Source organism: Nomascus leucogenys, chromosome 9 (genome assembly GCF_006542625.1).
Source record: "Nomascus leucogenys isolate Asia chromosome 9, Asia_NLE_v1, whole genome shotgun sequence".
Taxonomy (NCBI): Eukaryota; Metazoa; Chordata; class Mammalia; order Primates; family Hylobatidae; genus Nomascus; species Nomascus leucogenys.
In genome coordinates, this window is record NC_044389.1 from 22,934,516 (window position 1) to 22,959,413 (window position 24,898).

The 24,898-nt window shown below is 35.8% G+C and overlaps 1 protein-coding gene across 2 annotated transcripts; it reads right to left on the bottom strand.

Annotated features, from left to right (window-relative positions):
- Positions 1-814: 814 nt before the first annotated feature.
- On the bottom strand, positions 815-24,898 carry RGS13 (regulator of G protein signaling 13). Of its 2 annotated transcripts, XM_003264486.3 has the most exons (7): positions 24,727-24,898; positions 23,388-23,458; positions 22,846-22,885; positions 16,622-16,690; positions 13,039-13,100; positions 2,754-2,920; positions 815-1,787 (listed from the first exon to the last, which is right to left on the bottom strand). In XM_003264486.3, the coding sequence occupies exons 4-7, from the start codon at positions 16,684-16,686 to the stop codon at positions 1,602-1,604; spliced, it is 480 nt and encodes a 159-aa protein (XP_003264534.2). In that variant the 5' UTR covers positions 16,687-16,690; positions 22,846-22,885; positions 23,388-23,458; positions 24,727-24,898; the 3' UTR covers positions 815-1,601. The 2 variants fall into 2 exon arrangements, with proteins under 2 accessions (XP_003264534.2, XP_003264535.1); XM_003264487.2 differs by lacking the exon at positions 22,846-22,885 and having other exon boundaries at positions 866-1,787; positions 24,727-24,896.

Below are 24,898 nucleotides of genomic sequence, written 5' to 3' on the forward strand. Positions count from 1 at the left end.
CATTTTCTTAATCCAGTCTATCGTTGTTGGACATTTGGGTTGGTTCCAACTCTTTGCTATTGTGAATAGTGCCGCAATAAACATATGTGTGCATGTGTCTTTATAGCAGCATGATTTATAGTCCTTTGGGTATATACCCAGTAATGGAGAAATACCATTTTTTTTTTTTTAACTAGGCTTTTTTGGTTTCAGAGCTGGAGGCAAGGTGGTTTAGTGACTTAGCCCTCCTTAGCACCTATGCTATGATTAGCTGTGTCGTTACTCACATTGCTCATCTTTTAAAAGTGGACAGCGCTATGGAAAAACGCCTGTGATTTCATGAACTACAGAAGCATCTGACTCTAAATTTACACTTCTAGGTAACAATAAAATGTAGTGACTCATGGAATAAATAATTCAGTGGTAAACCAATTAGTGAATCACTAGAAAGACAGAAAAAACTTTGCATCTGCAGAAGGGTAAAATAAGTCTATTTTAAGCCACTTTTCAAAACTAGGAGAAAATATGCATATTTTAAAATAGTTCCAAGAGGGAAAAATCATTTTTGAATGTTTTCTTCCTTCGGGAATACAAGACTTAAAATTTCTAATTTGTTCCCTTTTAATTACAAAATGGAACAGATCAACTTTTACACTTGTAAATATTACGATGAGCTTCTGATTATGGATGTTGAATCTGGATTGTTTTAATATTTTGAAGTCATAGGAAGGTAATATCCAATGAATGTGTTAAATTGTCTACACTTTCCAGGAAATCTATGGAAAATAAAAATATTATATATTCTCACTGTATAGCAAATTTAGGCCTTTTGAAATTTGTACTGAAAAATTATTTTATCTTTGAAAAAAATAATGTAAGTCTTTAGTTGATATTTGACTTTATTGATTTCCAAGACCACGATGAGTTCACATTGTAAGGAAAAACATCTCAAAATATAGAAACCACATTTTATATCCTTATAGCAATGTAAATGCAAGAGCAAATGAAGAAATTCATACATTTTTTGTTAAAAAATCATCAGAAATGTTTTACATGTAGAAGATACATGTGATAAAGAAGTTTGTTTATGAACATAATAGTAGGAAAATTTTATAGATAAAACGTCTCTGAAGAACATCTTTTTGAGTTTCTCATGGTATAATACAATTGATTGTACTGTGGGTAGCATTCGTCTATAAATTCAAGTTATTTAGAGTATTCTATAGAACATATTCATGCTAGAAACACAATTCATATAACAACAATTTTTAAAGAACTAATGTGTAAATTATGACACCAAATTTCATTAACAAGGAAATATCCATTAATTGACTACTATAGTAAAAACTTTATAATGCTTGTATCATGAAGAAAGACCTTCCTTTTCCTTATATATTTATTGAACTACATAGGTATGCTGTACATTTTGTTATTCATGTTATAAGAATTCTAGATTCCATTGCTTTTGAGAAATGTTTCTTTTTAGGAACTAAAAATCAACTTATAGTTTTTTTTTCTGTTTTATTTGTACTGTGTTCCTGATTTTGTGGGTTTCTAAATAAAAAGATCAAACCCACCTCTTTCAATATACCGTTTTCTATTTAAACTTTTGAGTTATATAGTCAGAAACTGTTGTTGGACTGCATAGTTTTCAAAAGTTTTTGGTACATTTCTGACTTAAGAAATCTGGGATAGGAATCCCTTTCCATATGCATATAGACTATTTTCTGAGCTTCTTCAAAACATGTTTCAGTGGGTTCCTGAATGTTCCTGATGATAGTCTCTCTTGTCGAGCTGTCAATGTTAATCTGAAAAGTGAAATTACATGTACAGTGTAAGTAAGCATAGTTGAAAAAAAGGCACCTATAATAGAAAGGTTTAATTTATTCCCTGCTCTCCTTTTCAGTGGAATAGGGTAATTTTCTTTGTAGTTTTATAGGCATCTAAGAAGATATATAAAAAATAAACATTTTGCTTTTTTAAAAGTAAATATCCAACTCCACATCCAAGAGGAACAAAAAAGAAAAATATGAGGCTCAAGGCCAGGGAAGTTTCCGAAACCCTTACTCAGGAAGATGCAGTGGTTTCTTCGTAGCAGTCTACAAATCAGGAAGTTTGTAAGACAAACGTCTTTTTAAAGAAAAGAGAAACTGGTGCTTTTTAAAAATTTATCTCTCTTAATAGTCACAAATGTTGATTTAACTGAATATGCTCTGAAATGGGAAGAAAATGAAGAGAAGTGGATAAATAGAGGGGAGAAGTGGCTATTTCAATAAACCAAGTATTTTCCCGACAAGAGTTCTGGGGAATATGTTGACAATGTAGGCTTGCCCTGCACGATAGAAATCTCATATACTGTCCTCTCTCTTTATTCCCTTAACAGACTTTTTATTTCTCATTGCCCAACAACACAGGATTCTCAAATGTCTCTTCATGGTATTTATAGTTCCTGCTGGGAAGGCCAATGCTTTTGCCACAGACTCCTTTTTTCTTTTTAAGTTTCCTAGAAATTAAGATAATTTAATGGGGAGAAGCTTTGGAGCCAGATATATTTAATTTTCAATCTTAACTTTACCACTTAACGGCTGTGTGACACTGGACAAGTTCTCAGAGTCTCAGGTTTCTTATCTGTAAAATAAGGTTAGCGATACTGAATTTATAGCATTTTAGGAGATACTGGATGTAAAGTGCCCAGCACTTATGGATGCTTGACAGATATTAGTGCCCTTGCAGGGATGAACTGATTTCCATTCCTGTCATTGTCAGGTAGTTACCTCTCTAGGCGACTGTGGCTGGATGTAAATTTTATAAAGCTTCTTTGCCCTAGAAATTCTGCTCCACCGTGAGGCAATTTTCTTATAGGTTTCACATGCCATCCAGAATTGAATATTCTCGTCACTGTGCTCCATTTTTAAATATGCTGCATAGATTACTGGACCATCTAAAAGTAGAGGAGAAATCACTTTATTTTCATTGGTCAAAATCACCAAAACAATCTAAGCAATACAGTTAAAAAAAAGCCTGATTAAAAACTCACAAATTATTTAACAAGTAAATATTTTATATCTATCTCTATATATCAATTTTCATGTCTATCACACACTTAGAGCTAACATCTGAAGCGTGCTTTGACAATGCTGATCACTGGTGAGGTCATCCCTTTATTCTGAGTCGCTCAGAGCAAAATGCCCACCAGTGTGGATGAGTCTAGGATAGATAGGACAGGAGACATCAGAGAGCCCAGGAAAAGGACTTAAGCTGCTCAGGAGGACAGGGCTCTAATCATGAAGCTGACATGAAAAATCTAAGACCTCATGCCAAACTGTAGGGTAAGAGCAGGGTTTCGAATGTAAACTTGTAGGTCAAGGTCAGGTGAAAAATATCCAAGCCACGTAAGAGTGATACTCTAACTAGTTTGTACACCCTGGATTGTTTCTCAATGTCCAATCAGAGCAGAACATAGATAGATGAAAAATTCGACTTCATATTCATGGTTTATGGCTCAAGCCAGAAATAGGGCACCAGACAAGGAATGAAAAATCAGACACGATGCTGGAAACTATCTCAGAATCTAGTACAGGACAGGGATTCTGTGCAGCGTAACCATCACATGACACTTGATGCCAGAGATTCTTATCTTCACCTCTGATCTTAAACTGCCTTTCTGGAGTGCGTAGATAAGGACAAGCCTAGGAGGAGCTTTTCCAATTGAGACACTACTTTGTAGGTACTAATATTTGAAGAAGAGGATTAGGTGAGCTCTCACAAATCTAACATATTAATTGGAATCTTTGGGAGGACCAAGTATTCTCAATGTTCAAGATATTAATTTTTTTTGACTAGACTAGACTAGAAAGTCTCTTCACATATCCAAGGAATTGGATTGCTATATGATAAAACAACAATGTAACTTTCAATTGATAAATGTTAAAAGAAATGTTTGTGTAGGCACACTGAGTAATAACCACCTAGAGACTGTTAGCATAGGATATTTTGTTTACAAAAAGATGTACATAATTTAATACACCTTGATGAATTTGGACATAAGTATACACCCAAGAAACCATCACCACAATCAATGCCATAAACATATCTATCACCTCCAAAAGTATAGGATTTTGATTAACACTATCTTGGTCAATATCATTTACTATTATGAGAAATAATGGTAGCCAGATGGAATGGAAATGATGAGTAAGATCATATTTTCCTGGATCTTCATCTAAAAGATCAGATCAAATTTTCTAGCACTAGAAAGCCAGGCTCCTTGATAGCTTGGCTTTGTTAGCAGTGATATAGGAACAAAAATAAGGAAGTATTTTGTCTTCAAGCAAAAGAACTCAAATAGAAGAGATCTCTTCTAGGGAGGCATTGGAGTTAGGGAAAGCTGAATATAAATATTGCATCCTAGGAATACTCAAAATTGGAACATGGACTATTATTATCACATGAGCAAATGCAGCCTTCAGGACATTGCATGGGATATGATTCAACAAGGACATAACATGAGATGAGTTAAGAGGACAGATGAGATGGAGGTATTATATAAATGTAACATAGAAAATAATATAGATTAGATATTCCTATCCAATGTGAGGGGGATATATTTTAACTTAGATTTCAAACAAGAAGTTGATTTTCACACCAAAGTGACTCTAAGTTGTGTCTTGTCTCACCATAGGCACAGAAAGGTGGGAACAGAAAACACAGATGCAGGAATTGATACTTCAATTCCTAAAGAGATAGCTGAATGGTGGCAAACCAAAAAACAAACAAACAAATGAACAAATAAAAAAAAAACAGAATGAAAAGCTGTTTCTGGCTTAACAGGTAAAGTTGGAAGCCAACATTTATATGGTTTGTACTTAGCTATGGAACAGAAAGAAAATGAGATACCAGATAAAAACCTATGGATTATGGAATGAGAGTCAGTCATGCAGGCTACTTGGATGGGTTGAGTGGATGAATAGGCAGAGGTAGGAAAATGATCTGGAAACTAATATTAGATTCCAAGCTAGTATTCTGAATTTGTGTTTATGTTTAGCTTAATTGTGTAGTAAAATGTTTATAGGTTATCATTTTAGAATCAACTGTATCTGGCTTCTTTAACTTTCTTCCTGATGGATTGGAAGAAGTATCCCTGCTTCTTTTTGGGCTGGCCAAATGGTTCTACAATTCTTGTCATACCAAAGTCCTTTGCTAATGAAGCCATATATACATTGCCTTATCTATTTGTCTATCTGTCTGTCTATCTATCATCTATCTTTTTTCTGTCTTCACGATCTGTTTCCTCTATTTATCTCTCCACACATAAATACACATATTATAGATCCCAAGTTGTATTATTCTGTTAATACTGCATGGATATGTGATATTCTATATATACTGCATAGATATACAGTATTCTATATGTACTATTAAAATATGGTATATTTCAGATACTTGATGTGGCAGATTGTAGTATTGTTCCTCAGTTATTTCCTGACCTTTGTGTAAGGGGATTATACTTCCATGTCCTGTTTATATCAGCATTGGCCATTGAACTTGTGTTAGTCAATGAAATACATGCAAAAGTGCCATGGACACGTTCAAGCAGAAGGTTTACGAACTATCATGTGGTTCTATTTCCCATGTCCCACAGCCACCACAAGAAGGGCATATTCTAGAAAAGAGCTGCTCCTTTAGCCCAAAGGCTGGAATGAAGACATGGAATAGAGCTGGAGCTGACCCTAGCTGTTGTGTATCATGAAAAAGAAGTGAACCTTTATTACTGTAAATCTCTAGGATTTTATGTCACTTGTTACCGTGTGATGACTAGCAAATGCTCAACTGGACTACTTGAGCCTGTCTGACATTTCAGATATAATTCTAGTGTGCAGAATGAGTGGACTCATGTGATTGGCATACTTTACAGAATTCTGTCTTCATCAGGCTAACTTTTGTCTGAATATGCTGCAAGTTACTCAAGCTAGCGGCTGAAAATGCATTTGTGTAAAAGTGTTCCAGCAATCTTAGTAATTATTAAATTCAGAACTGAATTGCTCTCTTTAGAATTTCAATTGATTCATACCACAAGTGAATTACAAGGTGGAAAAGCCTTTTCTAAATCAGGCAATGTAGGCTGTTCTGAAGTTTTAAATGATACTCATTCCTGAACATTATGCTCAGAAGACTGCGATTCTGCTTGAACAGAGTGAATAAGTGATAAACAACAGAATTGCTCATTTAAATTGAGAGGATTGAAGAAATGGCTTATGTCATACATAGTGTATACTTTTTCCTTAAAAAGTGAGAGTGGTGCCTTTGGGAATCTCTAGCCTGTTCTTTTAAAACTAGTCACTAAAATTAGTATTTCTATGACACACAAGGTGACACATGCCAGTGTTCTTGATGCAGAAGGGAAATGTGGGCTTTCTCATGGCTGAGTCAGAACAGTGGCCCATCTATTCCAGAATTATTTTTTCTGTAAGACTGCAAGGCTTACACCAGGCAGGAAATCCCAAGGGTGCACTACATGGCAGTATCATTAGAAATGCCTCTAAACCAATTTAAAATCCATTTTATTTTCAATCTTTACCACTGGGGATAAAGCATTTCATAATTCTACCATAATATGTGTGGGGTTTTACAGTGAAGCTTCAGTTTTATTAAAATTCTCTGTTGTGGCTTCTATGCTGTTAATAATTTCTGATTTTTCTTCTATCTTTGTTATTAATATTAATATTACTAATAATATAAACACAGCTTAAAGAGCTGTGGGTCGTTTTTTTTCAAATTTATGGTCCTTTATTTTAATAATTTTTTTAAAAATTTTCTATTTAAATTAATATTTGTTATTTATGGCTGAAAATAAAATGTGTAAATATATTGTTGTCTTCAGAGGAAAATGTTCCATAATGGCATACAGTCAGCCCTCTGAATCCTTGAGTTCCATATCTATGGAATCAGTCCTCTGTGGATCAATAATTTTTTTTTAATTATACTTTAAGTTCTAGGGTACCTGTGCACAACATGCAGGTTTGTTACATATGTATACATGCGCCATGTTGGTGTGCTGCACCCATTAACTCATCATTTACATTAGGTGTATCTCCTAATGCTATCCCTCACCGCTCCCTCTACCCCATGACAGGCCCTGGTGTGTGATGTTCCCCTTCCTGTGTCCAGGTGTTCTCATTGTTCAATTCTGTGGGTTGTTTTTAATGCAGAAAACTTCTAGTAAAGTAATAACTACTGTTAACAATTTGGTATATTTCCTTTTATTCTTTTAATCCTTTGTTCATGAATAATTGCCTACCTAACTAGAATTCATTCATCTACACAAACACAGATACACACTGGAATGATCCTATGGGCATTATAATATGAAAGCGATTTGTATCATTCTTATTCTTTCATAGTTAATAGCACATAGCAAACACTTTCTCCTTTTCATTTTTAATGATCATATAATAGTCTGTTGATGGGGTAGGCCATAACATATTTAGCTACTCTATTATTATTGTTTTAGATTGTTTCCCTTTTTCTTGGTTATAAGTTATCCCACATTGAATATTTTGGCTTATAAACTTTTTCACCTCTATTTTCTTAGGGAAAATAATTGATTTAAAATAGAATTTTTAGATTGAAGATGTAACATTTTTGGAGACTCTTGATACATATTGTAAAATTGCTTTCAGAAGGATTTCATTATTTTTCATTCCCAATGGCAGTGTCAGTGTTGACTTATTCCACCCTCTCCAATCTAATGGGGTGAAGTCAGTAACTTGTAATTGTTTAAATATGTATTTTTAAAATATAATGCTTAAACAGTTTTGCATTTTTACTGACCATTTCTTTTTTCCTGTGTATTCCAAATCTTTTGTCTATTTTTTCTTTGCATTGCTAGTGTTTTCTTAAATTTTTCAGATCTCTTTATAAACTGAAGACACTGTCTCTGTTACATTTATTGCATTACCTTCTGTTCTCTTTTACGTATTATTTTTGTTTATGAATTTTGAGATATATTTGTAAACCATTGAATCCGAAGAAGCCTCGATTCATCTATCTGATCCTGCTTTCAATTTCCTCTGTACTTTTATTAGAGAAAAATCTTTAAAGCAAAACTCTATTATTTATCCCCCTCAACATTTCCCATTGCCCAAGTGACAAAGGCCACCCCTCTTTGCTGTGGTTTCCTTCCATTATCCTCCCGTTAACCTGAGAACCCTTGGAGAATCAGGACTGCCGCTTATTCATCTTCATGTACCCCGTGCCTCAACACTGCTTGCTATATAGCAGGCACTGAATAAACACATGTCAATTTGGGCTTTTGGATCCCTCATGTTTCTGTTTTAAAATGACTCTCTATGGCTCTTGAAAAGTGAAGAAGCAGACTTTAGTTATTCAACATCTAGGAAGTACTAAAGACCACAGGTTTATATCTGAAATGCTATTGCTTTTTGGTTTTCTGAAAGCAATACCAAAAAAAAAAAGTACTAAATTGGACAGTGATGTCTATTCCAGGCCAGGTTTTTTTCCCCCTTTGCAAGGTGAAGAAGTGCATGAAAAGTTAAAAAAGACAAAAAGTGCTAAGTGGAAAGGGTAGAGGCAAGGCAGTGCAGGTAATATAAGGGTTGATGAAGGGAACCATGGCAACAGCAGTAGTTAGCAGAGATTAGAATAAGTGATAGTGTAGGAAACTGCCAATCACACTGTGCAGCAAAGGAGCTTGCACAGATGAAAAAAGCTGAGAGAATGACTCTGTCTTTGGGATCAGGATGTACAAAAGGGAGCAACAATAACCATCAGTAACTTCTACTGCCTGCTTTGTGCCATGATGCTGATGAAGATGCACCAGCCCACACAGATGGTTCATGATATGGAGCAGGCTTCATTGCCTTCAGCAGTATGACAACCCCACACTGTTTAACTGGCATTTCTAAGGTGGTCTGCATGGGATTGTGGTAATTTAGAAAGGGTGGAAAACAGTACATTCAAAGATGATTTTGATCAAAAGATTGAAGCAAACTCTGTGATTCAGAGCACTTGCTTATCCGGAATGGCTTAATATCTGCTCTGCGTGTGTGCTGGGACAACCTGAACAAGCCAGAGAAAAATATACAACTGTGGTCTCGCATTTGAAATCATAACTTCAGATTTTAAACAGACACTCAACACTGCCCAGTCATCCAATGAGCTTTCCATAGTATCATGGTTCTCTAAATCTGCAGAACTATTTTATACCTCCTCCCCTGTTATGTTAAAACATACTAACACATCCTCTCCTGAGCAATCTACTGGCAACCTTGCCTCAAACTTCACTGAGAGCACAGATTAATCAGATGGGTATTCACTGTCTTCTCTCCAGAAATAACCAGAGTACTTCCATCTGTACTCCTCCTTTATAACCTCTCTCCTGAGAGGCAAGTGTCCCTGTTCCTTTTTGGGATGGCCAAACAATTTTTTTTCTGGTTCCCTCCTACTTTTGCTTTTTCCATCACTTTGCATTCCTCTATTGTTCTTATAAGTATCTCCACTCTCTTCTATGTCATCAGTTTCTTCCCCATGAATGGTTGCCATCATCCTACAAATATATTGCTGTATTTCCCAAATATAACTAGTAACAACTATTGACTCAAACTTTCGGTATTGACCTCATTCCTGCTTCCAGTCTCTGCTTTTTTCTCTGCAGAACTCCACAGCAAAACTTGTCAAGGATTCCTTATGCTGTGTATCGCTTCCTCTGGTTCTACCTGTCTCCACTATACCCATGAAACTGCTCTTGTTGAGGCACTGTTGACTTCCATATTGCCATGTCTAGTGGTCACTGTTCCTTCCTCACCTCGGCTGACTTCTCAGCAGTCTTTGACAATTCACAGCTTCCTTCCTGAAACACTCTCTTCTTTGGCTTCCACAAGAACGCACTATTTTCATCATTCTTACCTCACTTTGTGCTCCTTTTCCATCCACTTTGCTGACCTCTCTGGTTACCTGGACTTGGAAGTAGCACACACCTAAGTTTCATCTCTGGGTGTGTTTTCCTCTATCTAACTCTCCCTCTCAGTGGTCTCATAGCCCTGTGATTTTTGTTAGCATTTATATGCAAATTACCCCCAGCCTTGTCTTCCCCACTGAGTTCCCTAATTTTACCTGAGTTACTGTAGCAGCCTTCTAGCTAGTCTCTCTACTTTAGTTCTATTTGAGTACATTATGTTTCATATAAATAACAAGGAAATCTTTGATATTTAAATATACAAATAAAAAATCTTTGATATTTAAAAAATTATTTGCGAATAATGTAGCATTAAATAGCATATCTAAAAGGTATCTAAGTTGCTAACATTCTTAATTTCTAATTAACTTTCGAATTTTGCCATAGTTCTGTTCTCAAACTGACAGTTTTCTTGGATCCCCTTTTCTCACTAAGATGTTAAGTTTAATTGTATTTTGATGACTATGACTTAATGGCTCCCCAAAACATCTCTAAACCAATTTCGGTTCATCTATTGAGACACAGGCTGATATGTTTCCTTTTCATGTGTGTGTCTGAGCTACATGTTCTTAGAAATAATGTTTTAATCTATGTAAAATATGCATCTGCATATCTCAGCTAGAGCATGCATTTTACTAATGTCCTTGGTTAATGTAAACACATTTTTATTCTCTGGTACATTTAATATTTGTATTTTTAGTTTTGTCTTACTGGTTGGATCATCCATAGAATGATTTGTTTTATTACTTATTATGTGATTGTTGAATTTTTACATGAACTTCATAGTAATATGATTTCTGGAAAGGTTCTTACCCTATTTTTGCTGGCTTTTATAAAGAGCAGTATGATGTTTTCCTATTCTCATCTTTGCCAGAGCCTTTGCTTATTCTCATGACACTAGAATTCTAAATTGCTGATTCTAGCAAGGCAGATGACCACTTGAAATCCTTGCCAAACAATTAAGCCTATTCACTTTGTTTATGAGGCTTCCAGGACTGGCACAGAAACTTACATAATATAGCTTGGTGTTTTGAACTTTTCTCACTAATATTTTTCTTGTGTTTATTCGTGGAACATTTATTGCATGCTCATTGGGTACAAAGCACATTTTCAGTCTCTCAGGGGTTTGAAAGGTAAATGAGAGGCAAGCTGTGCTCTTAAGGAATTTATAATCTAGGGAGAAAGCCACTATATAAACAACCCAATACGCAAACTAGCTACAATTAAAAGCAGAATAAATGTTGATACTAACAAAATAGAAGATAAAGGAAAAATTTCTAAGTAGTTTTCTGGAGAAAGTGGCACTTGAATTTGACTTTCAAAGATGAGCAGAGTAACTAGAGATGAAAAGGATTTTGAACAAAAGCCTGGAGCAGAAGAATCATAGATGTACAAGCAGAAAATGAAGTGACCCACATTGCTGGAGGGCATGTTATGTGACAGGGCATAGCTAGAGACAAATTTTAGAAAATGTTTTAGGTTAGGGTGTAGAGAGTACTAAATACCAAGATTTTGGACTTGTTGGTAGGCAGCAGAGAAAAAAGAATGATATTCAAAGACATGTACTTTATTACTATTAAAAGAAACTACCGATTATTGTGTGCTTAATCTATATTAGGCATTGAGCTAGATGTTTTATATCTCACCTGCACAATAAACCTGAAAGGATAAGTGATATTCCCATTTTGTAGATGAAAAGTATGAAACTCCAAGCAAGAGATCAATCTAGCAAGGTGGCAAAATGTGTATTACAGAGGATTGGGACAAAAATTTACAATATAGTTAACTGAATATACACTTTTGTCTGTTCATCCCATTTCAATGTTCTAAAATTGACCCAGAAGATATGTTTGTTTAAAATTCACATTCATGCTGGCAAATTGGATTATAAACTATGAGGAATACCTGAAAAGTGAAAGGCAGTGGTGATTGCATCAAAGAAAGAAACTATGGCCCCAAATGCCCATTGGAAAGGCATGCTACAAAAGATGAGAGCTCAGGTGGTGACCCAAGCCTATAGAGGTAGATCCAGCCCTAGGGATGGGGCAGAAGTAAGTGCCAGAATGGTTGATTAACGTGTTTCAGCAGGAGTAGCCAAGTATCTACACCTACTGCCATTACCCTCTGGGCTGGGCAGTGACAACTGAGTCCATACTAAAGAGGGTCTTGAGTCAGAAAGAGCAGGTAGTGCCTCAGGAGTATGGCAACCCCCATGAGGAACAGGAGGTACCTTGCCCAGAATAGCCACTGGTACACCCCACTAGTTAAAGCATGTAAGTAGCACAGCCAACTCTCCTTCATAGTCCATAGCTCTAACCAGATAAAACATTCACAGAGAGGCTAAAATGGGATCTTAAATAAAAAGATGGGTCTATAGGCAAAAAGTAACAAGCATTGAGGGGAACCAACTCCATTTAAAAAAAACTACCAAATTCAACAGGAGAATTTTCTGTGACTACCCCCTACATTTTTTTTCTGTACCTGTCTTCTGGTTTTATCATTTTCTACAACGGGCCAGCTTTTCTGACTCCAAACGCAATTGACTATTCTCTTGAATGCACGTCCTCCTTTATTTTTCCTGCATTGAGCCCATGACTGATATCTCTTCTTTATACCATGTTAATGTCAATAATTACCTACAACTATATTCAGACCCATGTATAGTCCCACTTAAATCAGACACTGAAAAAGTTGAAACAAACTTTGGGGAGGAGTTTTAGAACAGCAAGACTCAAATTTATTCTTACTTTTGAAGGCAGCAAGAACAGCGAGTTAAGTTTTTTTGTTTAATACTAACTTTAGAAGGCTATGGTATGCGTTACTATTTAAGCATATTTTCCAAGGGATTTTGTGTATATACTTGTGAAGAATATTCACAGTGACTAATCTTGTTTTAATTAACAACAGAGAAAATAATAGTGGTTGACACAACAAACTATTTTCAGGTTTTCTTTTTTTAACTGTGTCAGTTGCCAGTTAGAAGGCTGTGAGAAGAATAGCATACATTCATCATCTGGCACCCCCACCTTTACCTCTAAGAATGGAACTCGCTAGTTATTCAAAGATGACAGATACACAATACTCACATTTTGTAGCCATTAAATTTTCAAAAGACTGGGCCCACTGTAACACTTCCTCCAAAGTAAGGCTTTGAAAAGAAACAAAAAGCACTGATTGGGCTAAATATTCTTAAGGTTTTTGTTGAACTAAGTAAAATTATATTATCTTGAAAATGACACCAAAATATATTTACATTCCATTTGTGTGTGGTTTTGGTTGGAAAGTTATTTTCCTGTGATATTTTACATTTTATTTTTACTATTTAAATTTTTTAAATTACAAAAATTATGCAAATAGTATAGACTTGAAAATATAATTTAATAAATATTATACAGAACCATAGTCCTGTAATCTCCCTATTAATAAATTACCACTATTAGTATTTTGATGTAGTTTTTTAAAGTCTTTTTGTTATGTTTGTATTTGTGTGTTTTTAATCAAGAAGTAATCACATTATGTGTGTGTATACTTTATGCATTTTATGTCATAATTGTATTAATCATTTGTAGTGTTATAATTTATAATTACAAATGTATAATCATTGATAGTCATATTGTTTATGGTGATGGTGAAATATGCTACAAGGGGGGCATTCCATAGTTTACATAATTATTGTCAAACAGCATATTGATTTTCTCTCATTTTTCAACCATTAAAACTCAAATGTAGCCCAGCTGTGTTTAAGGCTTGCCATGACCACATGATTAGAGTAATTCCAAGGCCCTAGCAGTAGAATCAAAGTTGGTTAAAAGAGGCAGATTTTTAAGGTTTTTGGTACAGACTGGCAAATTGCTTTTAAAAGGGTTATGCACTGTTTGCTGCTGCCACCAGCCAAGTGTTTACCTATTTATCTCTTAGAATCTTAGAGTTAATCCACAAAACCTATTTGCATGCACTCACATAATACGGTTAGTAACCCTAAAGCTAGTATTTTCTCAGTCTCCTATTTGCTAGAATTTTTTTGTATCAGTTTTAATTTTTATTAAGGTGTATTATGTCAAGTTACATTTTACCTAAACAGTATAAACAAAGCCATTTACCATTTAGAAAATAGTTGTGAAAGATTCCAGAATTCGGTTCATTTTGGTGAGCTTCATGAGGTGAATTGGCAAATTACTGTATTCTCAAATACAAGTAACTTTATACACCATGGAATACTATGCAGCCATAAAAAGAAACAGTATCATGTCCTTTGCAGGGACATGAATGGAGCTGGAAGCCCGTATCCTCAGCAAACTAATGCAGGAACAGAAAACCAAATACTGCCTGTTCTCACTTATAAGTGGGAGCTGAATGATGAGAACATATGGACACACAGGGGAGAACGACACCCACTGGGGCCTGTTGTAGGGTGGGGGTGTGGGAGGAGGGAGAGCATCAGGAATAATAGCTATTGGATGCTGGGCTTACTACCTAGGTGATAGGATGATCTGTGCAGCAAACCATCATGGCAGACATTTACCTATGTAACAAACCTGCACATCCTGCACATGTACCCACGAACTTACAATACAAGTTGGAAATAAAACAGAAATAGCCAATGTGTTTATTGCCATTCAGTTTATGGCGCATTCTTAATTGTTCTGCTTTCAACAACTAGATAATTGAAGATGGCTATAGACACATGCAAGCACTGTCCATTGGCTATACCTAAAATTAGCAGGCTAAAAATTTGTGCTGCAGGAACAGCCATCAGCATTAGCAGGTTCTTAACACAATGAAGGAGGATTAGTTAAAGAGATTGAAAAATATCCTAGAACATGGAAAAATATTGGGAGTCCTTAAAAGGTCAGATATCTTTTGTTTTCTAAAAATTCAGATGGATCCTGCCAGTTTTGGATGGACTGCTTGCATCAGTACTGAGGCTTAACAGTGTACTGTGTTAAGATTGCTTTCAAAAAACATTTCCATGAAATAGTATCTGAGTCATTGTCCTTTCCTCTTGTTAAAACTTTAGAAAAAGTAACCTAAAATAACCTTTTCAATCTGGTGAAATGGAAAGAGCTAGGCAAGGTTTATTGAATGCCTGTCCGTTCTAATTATTCCCATTATATAGGGAAGAATAAAATCAACACGAGTGAAGAGTCATCAATGTGTTGGGTTAGCTTAAAATTAAGTGTCGATAATTGTTGGTAAGAGAGTTCTTTTGTCTCTAAGACTCATGAGATTTATGGGGAGAGATGATTGGAGTAATTATGGTTGGGGGTAAAAATGGGAAATACAATTTGTTTTTAATTGAACCCTATTTTTGCTTATAATTTTTTTCCGAGGTTTCCACAAGTTTAATGCTGGCCTATGGCTATCCGGGTGCCTTTATTAGGATTATTTGAAATACCTTTTTTCCTGATACAAGTTCTCCTTTGTGTCCTCTCCATTCTTCTGGGCGGATGGGCAGTGGATACCAAACAGATATGAAAGCATTTTAAGATACCATGATGTTGTAGACAAAGGAATGAAGAATGTTTGGAGTCTCTGACAGTCCTAGGTTCTAATCCCAGTGCTGTACTTAATTGTCCTTGGTCTTACTTAAAATCTTCAAACCCTAATTTTATTATCTATATAATAGGGATAATAACGTCTATCGCACAATGTTATAATGAAAATTAAATTAGGTCATGAATGCCAAGCACCTATTAAATAACTGTTATCTGGCAGCTTTCCATGAATGTGATTTTTTATTTTTTTGGTCTTCCCCTTTTCTCGTGGTGAGTCTATAAGGCAGATAGAAGAAATGCGAGCTCTGACAGTGATCCTCTATGGGAATCATTAGAAGAAAGGAGAGCTGTCCCTTAATTAGCAGGTTACACCTTTGTCCTTGGATGCACCTGTGCAGTGCAGTAGCATTCACTGGTCATTTAAAATGCTGAGCTTTGGGTCTTACTATCTCCTCTGACCACCACTGCAGCATCCTCCTTGCCACACAGTAGCTTGTAAGCCTTTTTGGACATTTTGGTATTTTAGTGAAAGAGCGTTCATGCCAGGGGCTCTGACCATACAGAAAGGTGTGGCCAGAACTGAGGGCTGAACATGGACTGTGTTAGGCACTCATGGTTAATCTAACGGAGATTCTCAACTTTTGGGAATTCTTTCAGGTGAGGAAATCCAATGTAATGATCTGTTACTTTTCTCGGGCGTTATTCTTTTCACTGTTCTCATCCAAATGGCTACATTTCGAGTTATAGAAAAGTGTGGAGAAAGGGACTTGGGCGCTTGGTTAACATTTGATTCCTCCTCCAGTCTCACCTTCTTTATCTAGGGATGAAGCTTTCTGGCACTTCGTATGTGGAGGGTTGGAACCAAGAAAATATTTTGGATTGAAGAATCTCATTTTAACACAAACAATATTCTTTGTTTTTTAAAAAGAACAGAGACTATTCATAATAGATTCTAAAGCATTTAACTTGCTGAATTCTCAAGTGTAAACCATGAATAATGAAAACAAGAATCTTAGTAACATATGACTGCTCTTCTGGTGAAATAACTCATGTGTAAATGCAAATTTTGCTTTCTGAACAAAATATGTTACAATAGCAGTTTAATAAATATGTACCTATTTATCATCTGATAAATATGCTTTACAATTACCATAGAAACTTAAATGCTACTTACTTTGAAGGGGGCCTCTTAGATTCATCTCTGCACATCTTACAAATCCAACAATTCCGCCTGCTCATTTTTCTAAGGAAATACAGTATATATTTGTATAATTTAGCCATTTAAAATGATTATATGTTAGAGTCAGTTTCTAAGGAATATACAATATTATAAATCATAAAAAAAGATGGATTCTTGAAGTTAATGGAATACAGTCACTGGGGGAGTTGGGAGGAGAGAGGAGAATAAAATGACTCATCTCTCATAAATATTTTATAAAAATATATGTGCTTAGATTTGTAAATGACTTTACTCAACTGGCCTATTTATTAAACAATGAGGTTTAAAAAATACCAATCTCTGAAAAAGATCTTTTCATTTAGAGCTTACTGATAATGAATTTACCAACTCCCAAGGCTTCCCTTTTGGGACAATTTTTATTTTTATTTTTATTTTTTTGAGACAGGGTCTCACCCTGTCACCCAGCCTGGAGTGCAGTGGCATGATCATGGCTCACTGCGCCTTGACATCCCCGGTCTTAGGTGACCCTCCCACCTCAACCTCTGGAGTAGCTGGCACTACAGGCATGCGCCACCATAACTGGCTAATTTTTGTGTATTTTTGGTAGAGAAGGGGTTTCACCACATTGCCCAGGTTGGTCTCAAACTCCTGGGCCCAAACAACCTGCCCACCTCAGCTTTCCGAACTGCTGGGATTGTAGGCATGAGCCACCGTGCCCAGCCACAATTCTTGTTTTTAGAAAGCTCTCTCAATGTATTAAAAAAGAGCCTCATTTTAACTGGACAAGTAAAATAGTGTAAATAGCCAAATAAAAAATAAAGCACCTTCTGAGTGAATTTTAAGGGTGCTGCTTATCTGGTTTTATCTACGCTGGGCACAGTAACTTTGACTTTAAAATTCAGTTAGAGTTTATTCATTTCAGGCACCTTTACATAGCAATACATATCATAGAAGGTTTTTAACTCAGGACTTTAAAAAAACAACTAACAAATTTGTTAAGAGTTGTTAAATCCACATTTTAAAGCTGGAAATGGTTTGTTAAACATATATACATACATATATAATGAATTATTAAGGATAAACAGTGAATTTTTATATCAGTCTTTACGATTCATTCAACAGTCTGTTGAATACTTGTTATGTGCCAAGTTCTTGCTGCCTGTGATCAATATACATCTTGTCTGTCCTCTTCTGTCCTCACTGACAAGCAATTAAAATACATGTGATGGGCCAGGCACAATGGCTAATACCTGTAATCTCAGCACTTTGGGAGGCTGAAGGGGAGAGGATTGCTTGAGCCCAGGAGTTCTAGACTAGCCTGGGCAATATGGTGAGATTCTGTCTCTACAAAAAATAAAAAAATTAGCTGGTTATGTTGACTTATGCCTGTAGTCCCAACTACTTGGGATGCTGTAGTGGGACAATCACTTGAGCCCAGGAGATGGAGGCTGTAGCAAGCTGTGATTGCACCACTGTGCTGTAGCTGGGGCGACAGAGTGACACCCTATCTCAAAAACAAAAAACAAACACAAAAAAACCTGAAATGTGATGGGGACTTGGATACAGTAAGTACAGGGGTCGTGAATACACCTAGGAGAAGAACCTAACTAGACCTGAGAGGTTAGTGAAGGCAACCCAGTTAAGTATTACCTGAGCTGGAACCAGCAGGATATCCATGAGTGTGCTGAGTGAAGGAGGGGCAACTTGAACAAAGATTAAGAGGCAATAAGTTATGTCCCATTGAGGAAATAAAAGGAATTTAGGCTCAGCACTGTGGCTGAGGCCTGTAATCCCAGCACTTTGCAAGGCTAAGGCAGGAGGCTGTCTTGAGCTCAGGAGTTTGAGACCAACCTTGGCAACATAGAGAGACCCCGTCTCTCCAACAAAAAGAAAAAAAATTTAGCTGGGCATAGTGGTGTGCACTTGTAGTCCCAGCTACTCAGGAGGCTGAGGTGGGAGGATCACTTGAGCCCAGGGGGTTGAGGCTGCAGTGTGCCGTGATCGCACCATTGCACTCCAGTCTGGGTGACAAAGAAAGACCCTGTCTCAAAAAAAAAAAAAAAAAAAAAGAGGAATTATGTTCCACATGAATTTAGAGTGTGGCAGACAGAGTGAGATAGTGAGCTGAGAGGCTTAGAGAGTTAAGATTGAACTAATAATCATGTTTAAAAATGTTCACTGCAGCAAGAAAGTGGTGGGAGAATTTGTAATGCTAGGCAGAGGCCGAGCACGATGAACCGTACAGGCTGTGGATTTCACAGTAAGAAGCTGGGAAATCATTGCAGGATTTAAAATTCAGAATAGACATGTTAAGATTTGAAATGGGTTTGTGAGTAGAATGAATTGCAGTGTGGCAAGAGTGTCATCAGGGAGGCCAGTTAGGGGGTGACTGCAGGAGTTCAAGTGAGGGATGATTAGGAAGGTGGCAGTGGAGATGGAGGGAAGGAGAGAGATTTTAGACATTTTGGAGGAAGAACTATTAGAACTTGTTGACCCATTGGATATGTAAGGTGAGACAGAAGAGAACAAGTTGAGGTGAGAGATTTGGCTTCAGGAAAAAGGTGGGCTATTTTCATAAAACACATAAGAGGAGCGCCCCCCCTCCCCCCAAAAAAATGACGAGATGGTCCAGGAAGAGAGTGTGAACTGTAAAAAGCAGACAGCCCAATATGAGTTTCTGAACACAAATATTTAAGAGAAAGGCTGTGTAAAAGGAGCTTGCATCAGAATAACACAGTATCACAGAAACCAAGGAATGAGTTTATCAAAAAGGAAAGAGTAGCCAATGGAGTGTTACAAGCTGGGAAGCGATTAAGACAGCAAAGGATCAGAAAATGTCAGATTTGTACACAAGATGCTCATTAATGACCTTGCTGAGAGTGGTTTCAGTGGAGCAGGGAGGACAGAAACAAGAAGGAGGAAAGCAAGAGAAAATGAAGCCCAGGACAAATGAAAGGCTGCTTGTAATTTCTGTTTGCCCTCCTTCCCTCTCCTCCTTCCTCCCTCCCTGCTTTCCTCTTTCCCTTCCTCCCTCCCTTTTCCCTTCTCTGTCTCTCTCTCTCTTTCTCTCTTTCCTTCTTCCCTCCCTCCCTCCCTTCTTTCTTTCTTTTTTTGTTTTCTTTCTTTTCTTTCTTTCTTGCTTGCTTTCTCTCTCTCTCTTTCCCTTCCTTCCTTCTTCCTTCCTTCCTTCCTCCTCCTCCCTCCCTCCCTCCCTTCCTTCTCTCTTTCTCTCTCTCTCTTTTTCTTTTTCTTTCTTTCTTGAAAGCTGTTGATAGAAAGACGTAATAATGACAGAGAGGCAGATTCTTGTCATTTGACTATTCTGGCCTGCATGTCTCTCTAGGAGGCATTGTTACAATAAAGTCAAGTTACAATGTGAGTGACATGCTCTAAAGCTGGCAAAAGGTACATAGACAGAGGTTGAAAACACAGAAGAAAGAAGGAAAACCAACAGAATTTCACGTTCCTGAAGAAAAAGGAGGGGCTAGAATTCAGAATGTAGGAGTTGAGACATTGGAGAAGTGGAAATACAGGAAATAGTTACTATTCTCTTGTAACTAGTGAAAATATAGGTATAGATTCAAGTTCATTTGCAGGTTTGGAGATAAGAACATATGAGAAATGTGGTCTGATTAACTTCATTTTCTATGTAGGTCTCTACTATAAGTGAGGAGGACCAAGAAGCAATAAAGTTATTTGTATCTATAGGAAGGAAGAAAATAGAAGGGGAATAGATTAATTCACTCATTAGGACTCTTTTGATTGCAAATAGAGATTCACAATATTTAAGCAAAAGGGAGAGTTTATTAAAGGGATATGTTTGTTTGTATAGTTAGGTTCTAGATGACCTTAAATACCAGACTAAAAATGTTAGACTTTATTTTGTTAGTAGAAGTAATCCACTGAGGTCTTTAAACAGCAGTGTGATGAAAATAAAAACCTTTTTCTAGAAAGATAAATCTGACTGAAAATGATCAACACTGAAATTAATTGAGACTAAAAAACTGTTACATTGACTGGCTGTCAATAGCTGGTCCTGTGTGTAATTGGACCTTGAACTACATTAGTTCAAATTTCAAGCTACTTAGTTCGAGTTTCAAGATTACTCATCTCTATGATCACCTATAAAATGTAGTTACACAATGACTCGCAGCTTATCTTCTAAGTAGGAGGATAGGAAAAAATTTACTTCCTTCACATGTCTTCTCTGTGAGTATAATTAGTCATCCCTGTCTTGTACTGAGACTTGACCTCTTCCCTACCCTCTATTTTTAACAATAGTTTTTCTGTCCCACTGTCTTCTCACTTGATCTATTGGAGCTATGTGTACACATTTTCAGAACTTTTATTGTGGTGATTTCTGTAACTCAAATGTATGTCTGTTAATGGGTTATCATATTTTCTTTTATAAATTTAATGAAATTGGCAAAAGCAGAATGGTCTTAGTATGCAACACTCACTAAGGTCTGAAGTATAGTGAAGGTAAAGTAATTTCTGGATGCACTAGAGTTTAGGGGCTTCCCACAGCTCCTGCAAGTTGACAGAGTATATTCAAATAGTTCTGGGGTCTGAAGCCAGACAGACATGTGCTTGAGGTCAGGCTCTTATTAGCTGTGTGACCTTGCGCATATTAATTAAACCTCAGATTCTCATTTCCTTTTCTTTTTCTCCAAAATGGAACTGTAAAGATTAGAAAAATTGCATGTATTCAAAAATTTTCTGTTTCAGTATATTTGATTTTCCTTCAGCTACTTGCATGCTCTCACTCAGGAAATAGTTCCTAAGTTCTTTTGTATGTACCAGGAAACATATATTCTGTTAGACCACATTTCTTCCTCTTTTTAAATTTCATCTCAGCTCTCACAAGTTTTCCGTATTAACTTTATTCATTCTTCAACATGCCAACATATAATCTGCAAATCCTCCTTCTCTTCATTTTTGTTGTTCCCTTGTTTCTGTATTTCTATTGTCCACACATTATATTAATGGCTGAGCCCCAGCTTTAGAATTAGTTGGGACTACAACAGGGATTTACAGACATCTGGGTGTGTGTATCACACTGATGGGTTGGGGCTGCCAGAAGAGCTCAGGCATGGTTCAGTGTTACAGAAAAAAGGGACAAGAGGACAGCCCAGCCACAGCTTCCCTTTAAATGCAATTATTTCAGGTTATTCTCTCTATGGAGATGCCTGGTCCAAAAGGAGAGAGAAGGCTGAGATCCAACCACACTCCCCTTGCCAGGTGTGAAGCCAAGTGGGGCTTCATCCATGTGGTGAAAAGGCTACTTTTTAATAATTCCAGTAAAGATTCTGTGTACACTAATAGTAGCCCTGTGCTCAGCTACATACTGATTCAGTGAGGGTTCTTTGGTCCAAGCAACTTATTAGTTAGGTGACATTGAAAAAGAAGCAATATATATAGATATAATGTTATTTATATTTCTGATTTATCTACTCCTACTAGACTTTAAGTTTCCTAAATTGTTACATTCAAATGTTATTTGATGATTACATATAAGTAGTTGTTTATATGTTGGTTAGCATTCTAAGTCAAACATTTACAGATTTATTAAATTATGGAATACAAATAGAATATAATGTCATAAAAGCATCAATGATTAATTTGCAGAAAACATTTAGTGACAGAATTGTGTAGGACGTGTGTTATGCATAGAATAAATAGACCCTAAGAGTTGTTATGCATAGAATAAATAGACTATAAGAAGTTCTCTGGTATTCCTGTCCTTTAGGAAATGGGACTGGAGACTGGACGCTGTCCCAGTGACTAGAGTTCCGCTCCTGTGCCCAGAGCCTGGTGCTTTCCTGCCTGTATTCTAAGATTTCTGGGACTGAAAGTCCATCCACATGTCTGTGTTTCTCTCTATTGATTACTACTGGATTCACACGTACCATGTACCACCATTTTGTTGGAATATCACAGAACCTCCCACCCCTATCCTTATAATGCTCTCTACATTGAAACAGAGATAAATTCAAAAATACTTAACCCAGCTTCAGGTACAAAAGGTCAGATTGACCACCTGAGTTTATTATCTCTTCCAACCCAAACACTAGTAATATTATAGTAAAGGAACATGTAAGGCTTATACTGAAGGAAAAAGGAGATTAAACAAGGGGAAAAATAATGACAAAATATTCCAAGGTAATTTTGGAAGATGGAAGGCAGATGCTCAGAAGTAGAAATTAAAATTCTCATACCTCTAAAATGAGAAGAGAAAAGGCAGCCTTAGAATATCATCTGACAAAATAAGAAAATATAATTCACAGTCTGAGGACAAAGAATTTGCAAAATAACCAGTGGTTTAAAAAGAAGTATCTACAATCCTACATTCAACAATATTTATCATTAAATAATACACCTCAATGGACAGTTTAATAGCACCAATATAGAGTAGCAGAATGAAATCCTTTCACATTTACAGTTGGAACTTCTAAGAAATATTCTTGGTAATTCCATAAAGGGAACGTTCTAATTTTTTACAAAAGTAAAGTTCTTTAGGATAAGGATTTGATTAAAACATCCTATTGATAAATTTATTTTGTTAGTTAAATCCAACCAAGCGCATCTTTAGTTGTACCCTTAAGGTTAGAGTTCAAGTAGTCAATACTGATAAAAATAAAAAATAACTTTAAATATTTTATAGAACTACAAATCTACTTTGGCAAAAAGATAATTCCCGGTGAAAAAGTGATCCAAATTGGCATGACGTAGAACTGATTTAAATTGTGGATAAACTCACCAAGCTTCAAATAAACAATGATCATTTTTTTCTCAAGTTGGTGGTATAATATGTGGAAACATTCCAGTGACCTAAAAATAAAATAACAACAAAACCAAACAAAAACAAAAAGATTATTGTGTGCTTCCTGGAGAATGCATTTTTGGCAAAGATTACTATAAATGCTCTTAAGTTTTAAGTAAATACTTTTTCCACCTCAGAAATGCTGGATTATGGTTATTCCCATTTTAATTTATTAACTCTTTACCTAAAATTGTGTTAATATCATGGCTTATTATAAAATTTTCTTTACTGTTTTAATTTGTATTTTCCATTGCTTTTTATTTAAATAATCTATATTTATCTTAACATTGTGTATTAATTTGCTTTTCTTTTTTGTTTTTCAATACCCTCTTGGTAAAACTAGTGTGTACTTTTACAATCGAAACATAGAGTGTTTAGAACAAGTTTAGGTCTCCATCATGATTTTGCCTCCACTGTTTTCTCCTGATAATTATTTAAAAGAAATACATTTCACTGGTAGAATCTAATTCTCAGCGTGATTATAAATGCATTGGTAATGGATTGAGTTGTATTAGTAGTATGCCAGAATTAGATTTGTTTCCTCCATTATTTAAATGAAATCTTAAAGTATTATGAAAATAAATAAATTTTCTTAAAGCAATTCTGTTTACATATATCTGCATTTAAATGTTTCTTTATTTTATGATATAGCATGTTACATAAAATTTAGTAAAATTTGGAGCAATTTATATTTTAGCGAGATTTTGTTTACCACAGCACACAAATTTCTTGTCCTTTAAAAAATTCAAGAAATTTGTGCATAGTTGTGCTTAAGTATAACATAAAAGAATAAAAATATTCTACAAAATCAAGATTAACAATGTTTCAGATAAACCTTACAATAATCCACACCTGGGTTCAGTACAGTTAACAAAGTGATGGAACTAATAATTTGGTAATGCATGATTTTTGAAACAAATAATTCAGATATGTCTAATTTTATAATATGTTTTTATCTAAACATATAAAATGAAAAATATTTAAAATGAAAATATACACAAAAACATATAAAATGAAATAATATACTTTAAAACTGTAGCATTTCCTCTGTTGCCCAACTTAGAAGATTCATTTATATAGGGAGTGACTCTAAGTTTTGTTTTAAATATAGAAAGCCAGGCAAAAGAATATGTGTTTGTTAGTTTGTCCTTTTTTCTTAGAAAAACCTCTGCTAACACTCCCAGAAGTTCTACCATTGAAAGCAGCATCCGCTAGTCATTTATAGCAAGCCAATAGTCTTGTATTTATCAACTATTTTATAGAATCTCATACTTACAAATATATCCTGTCGAGCAGTCCACCATGCTAAATTTGATCTCCTCTTTGTTATGATCCGTTTGAAATCAGGTTCTGAAATTTTATGAGACACCCAGCATTTTATTTTCCCAGCGTAAAAGGATTTTACTGTCTCTATAATTACCTTCGATGGCACTCTGGCCTCAGTATGA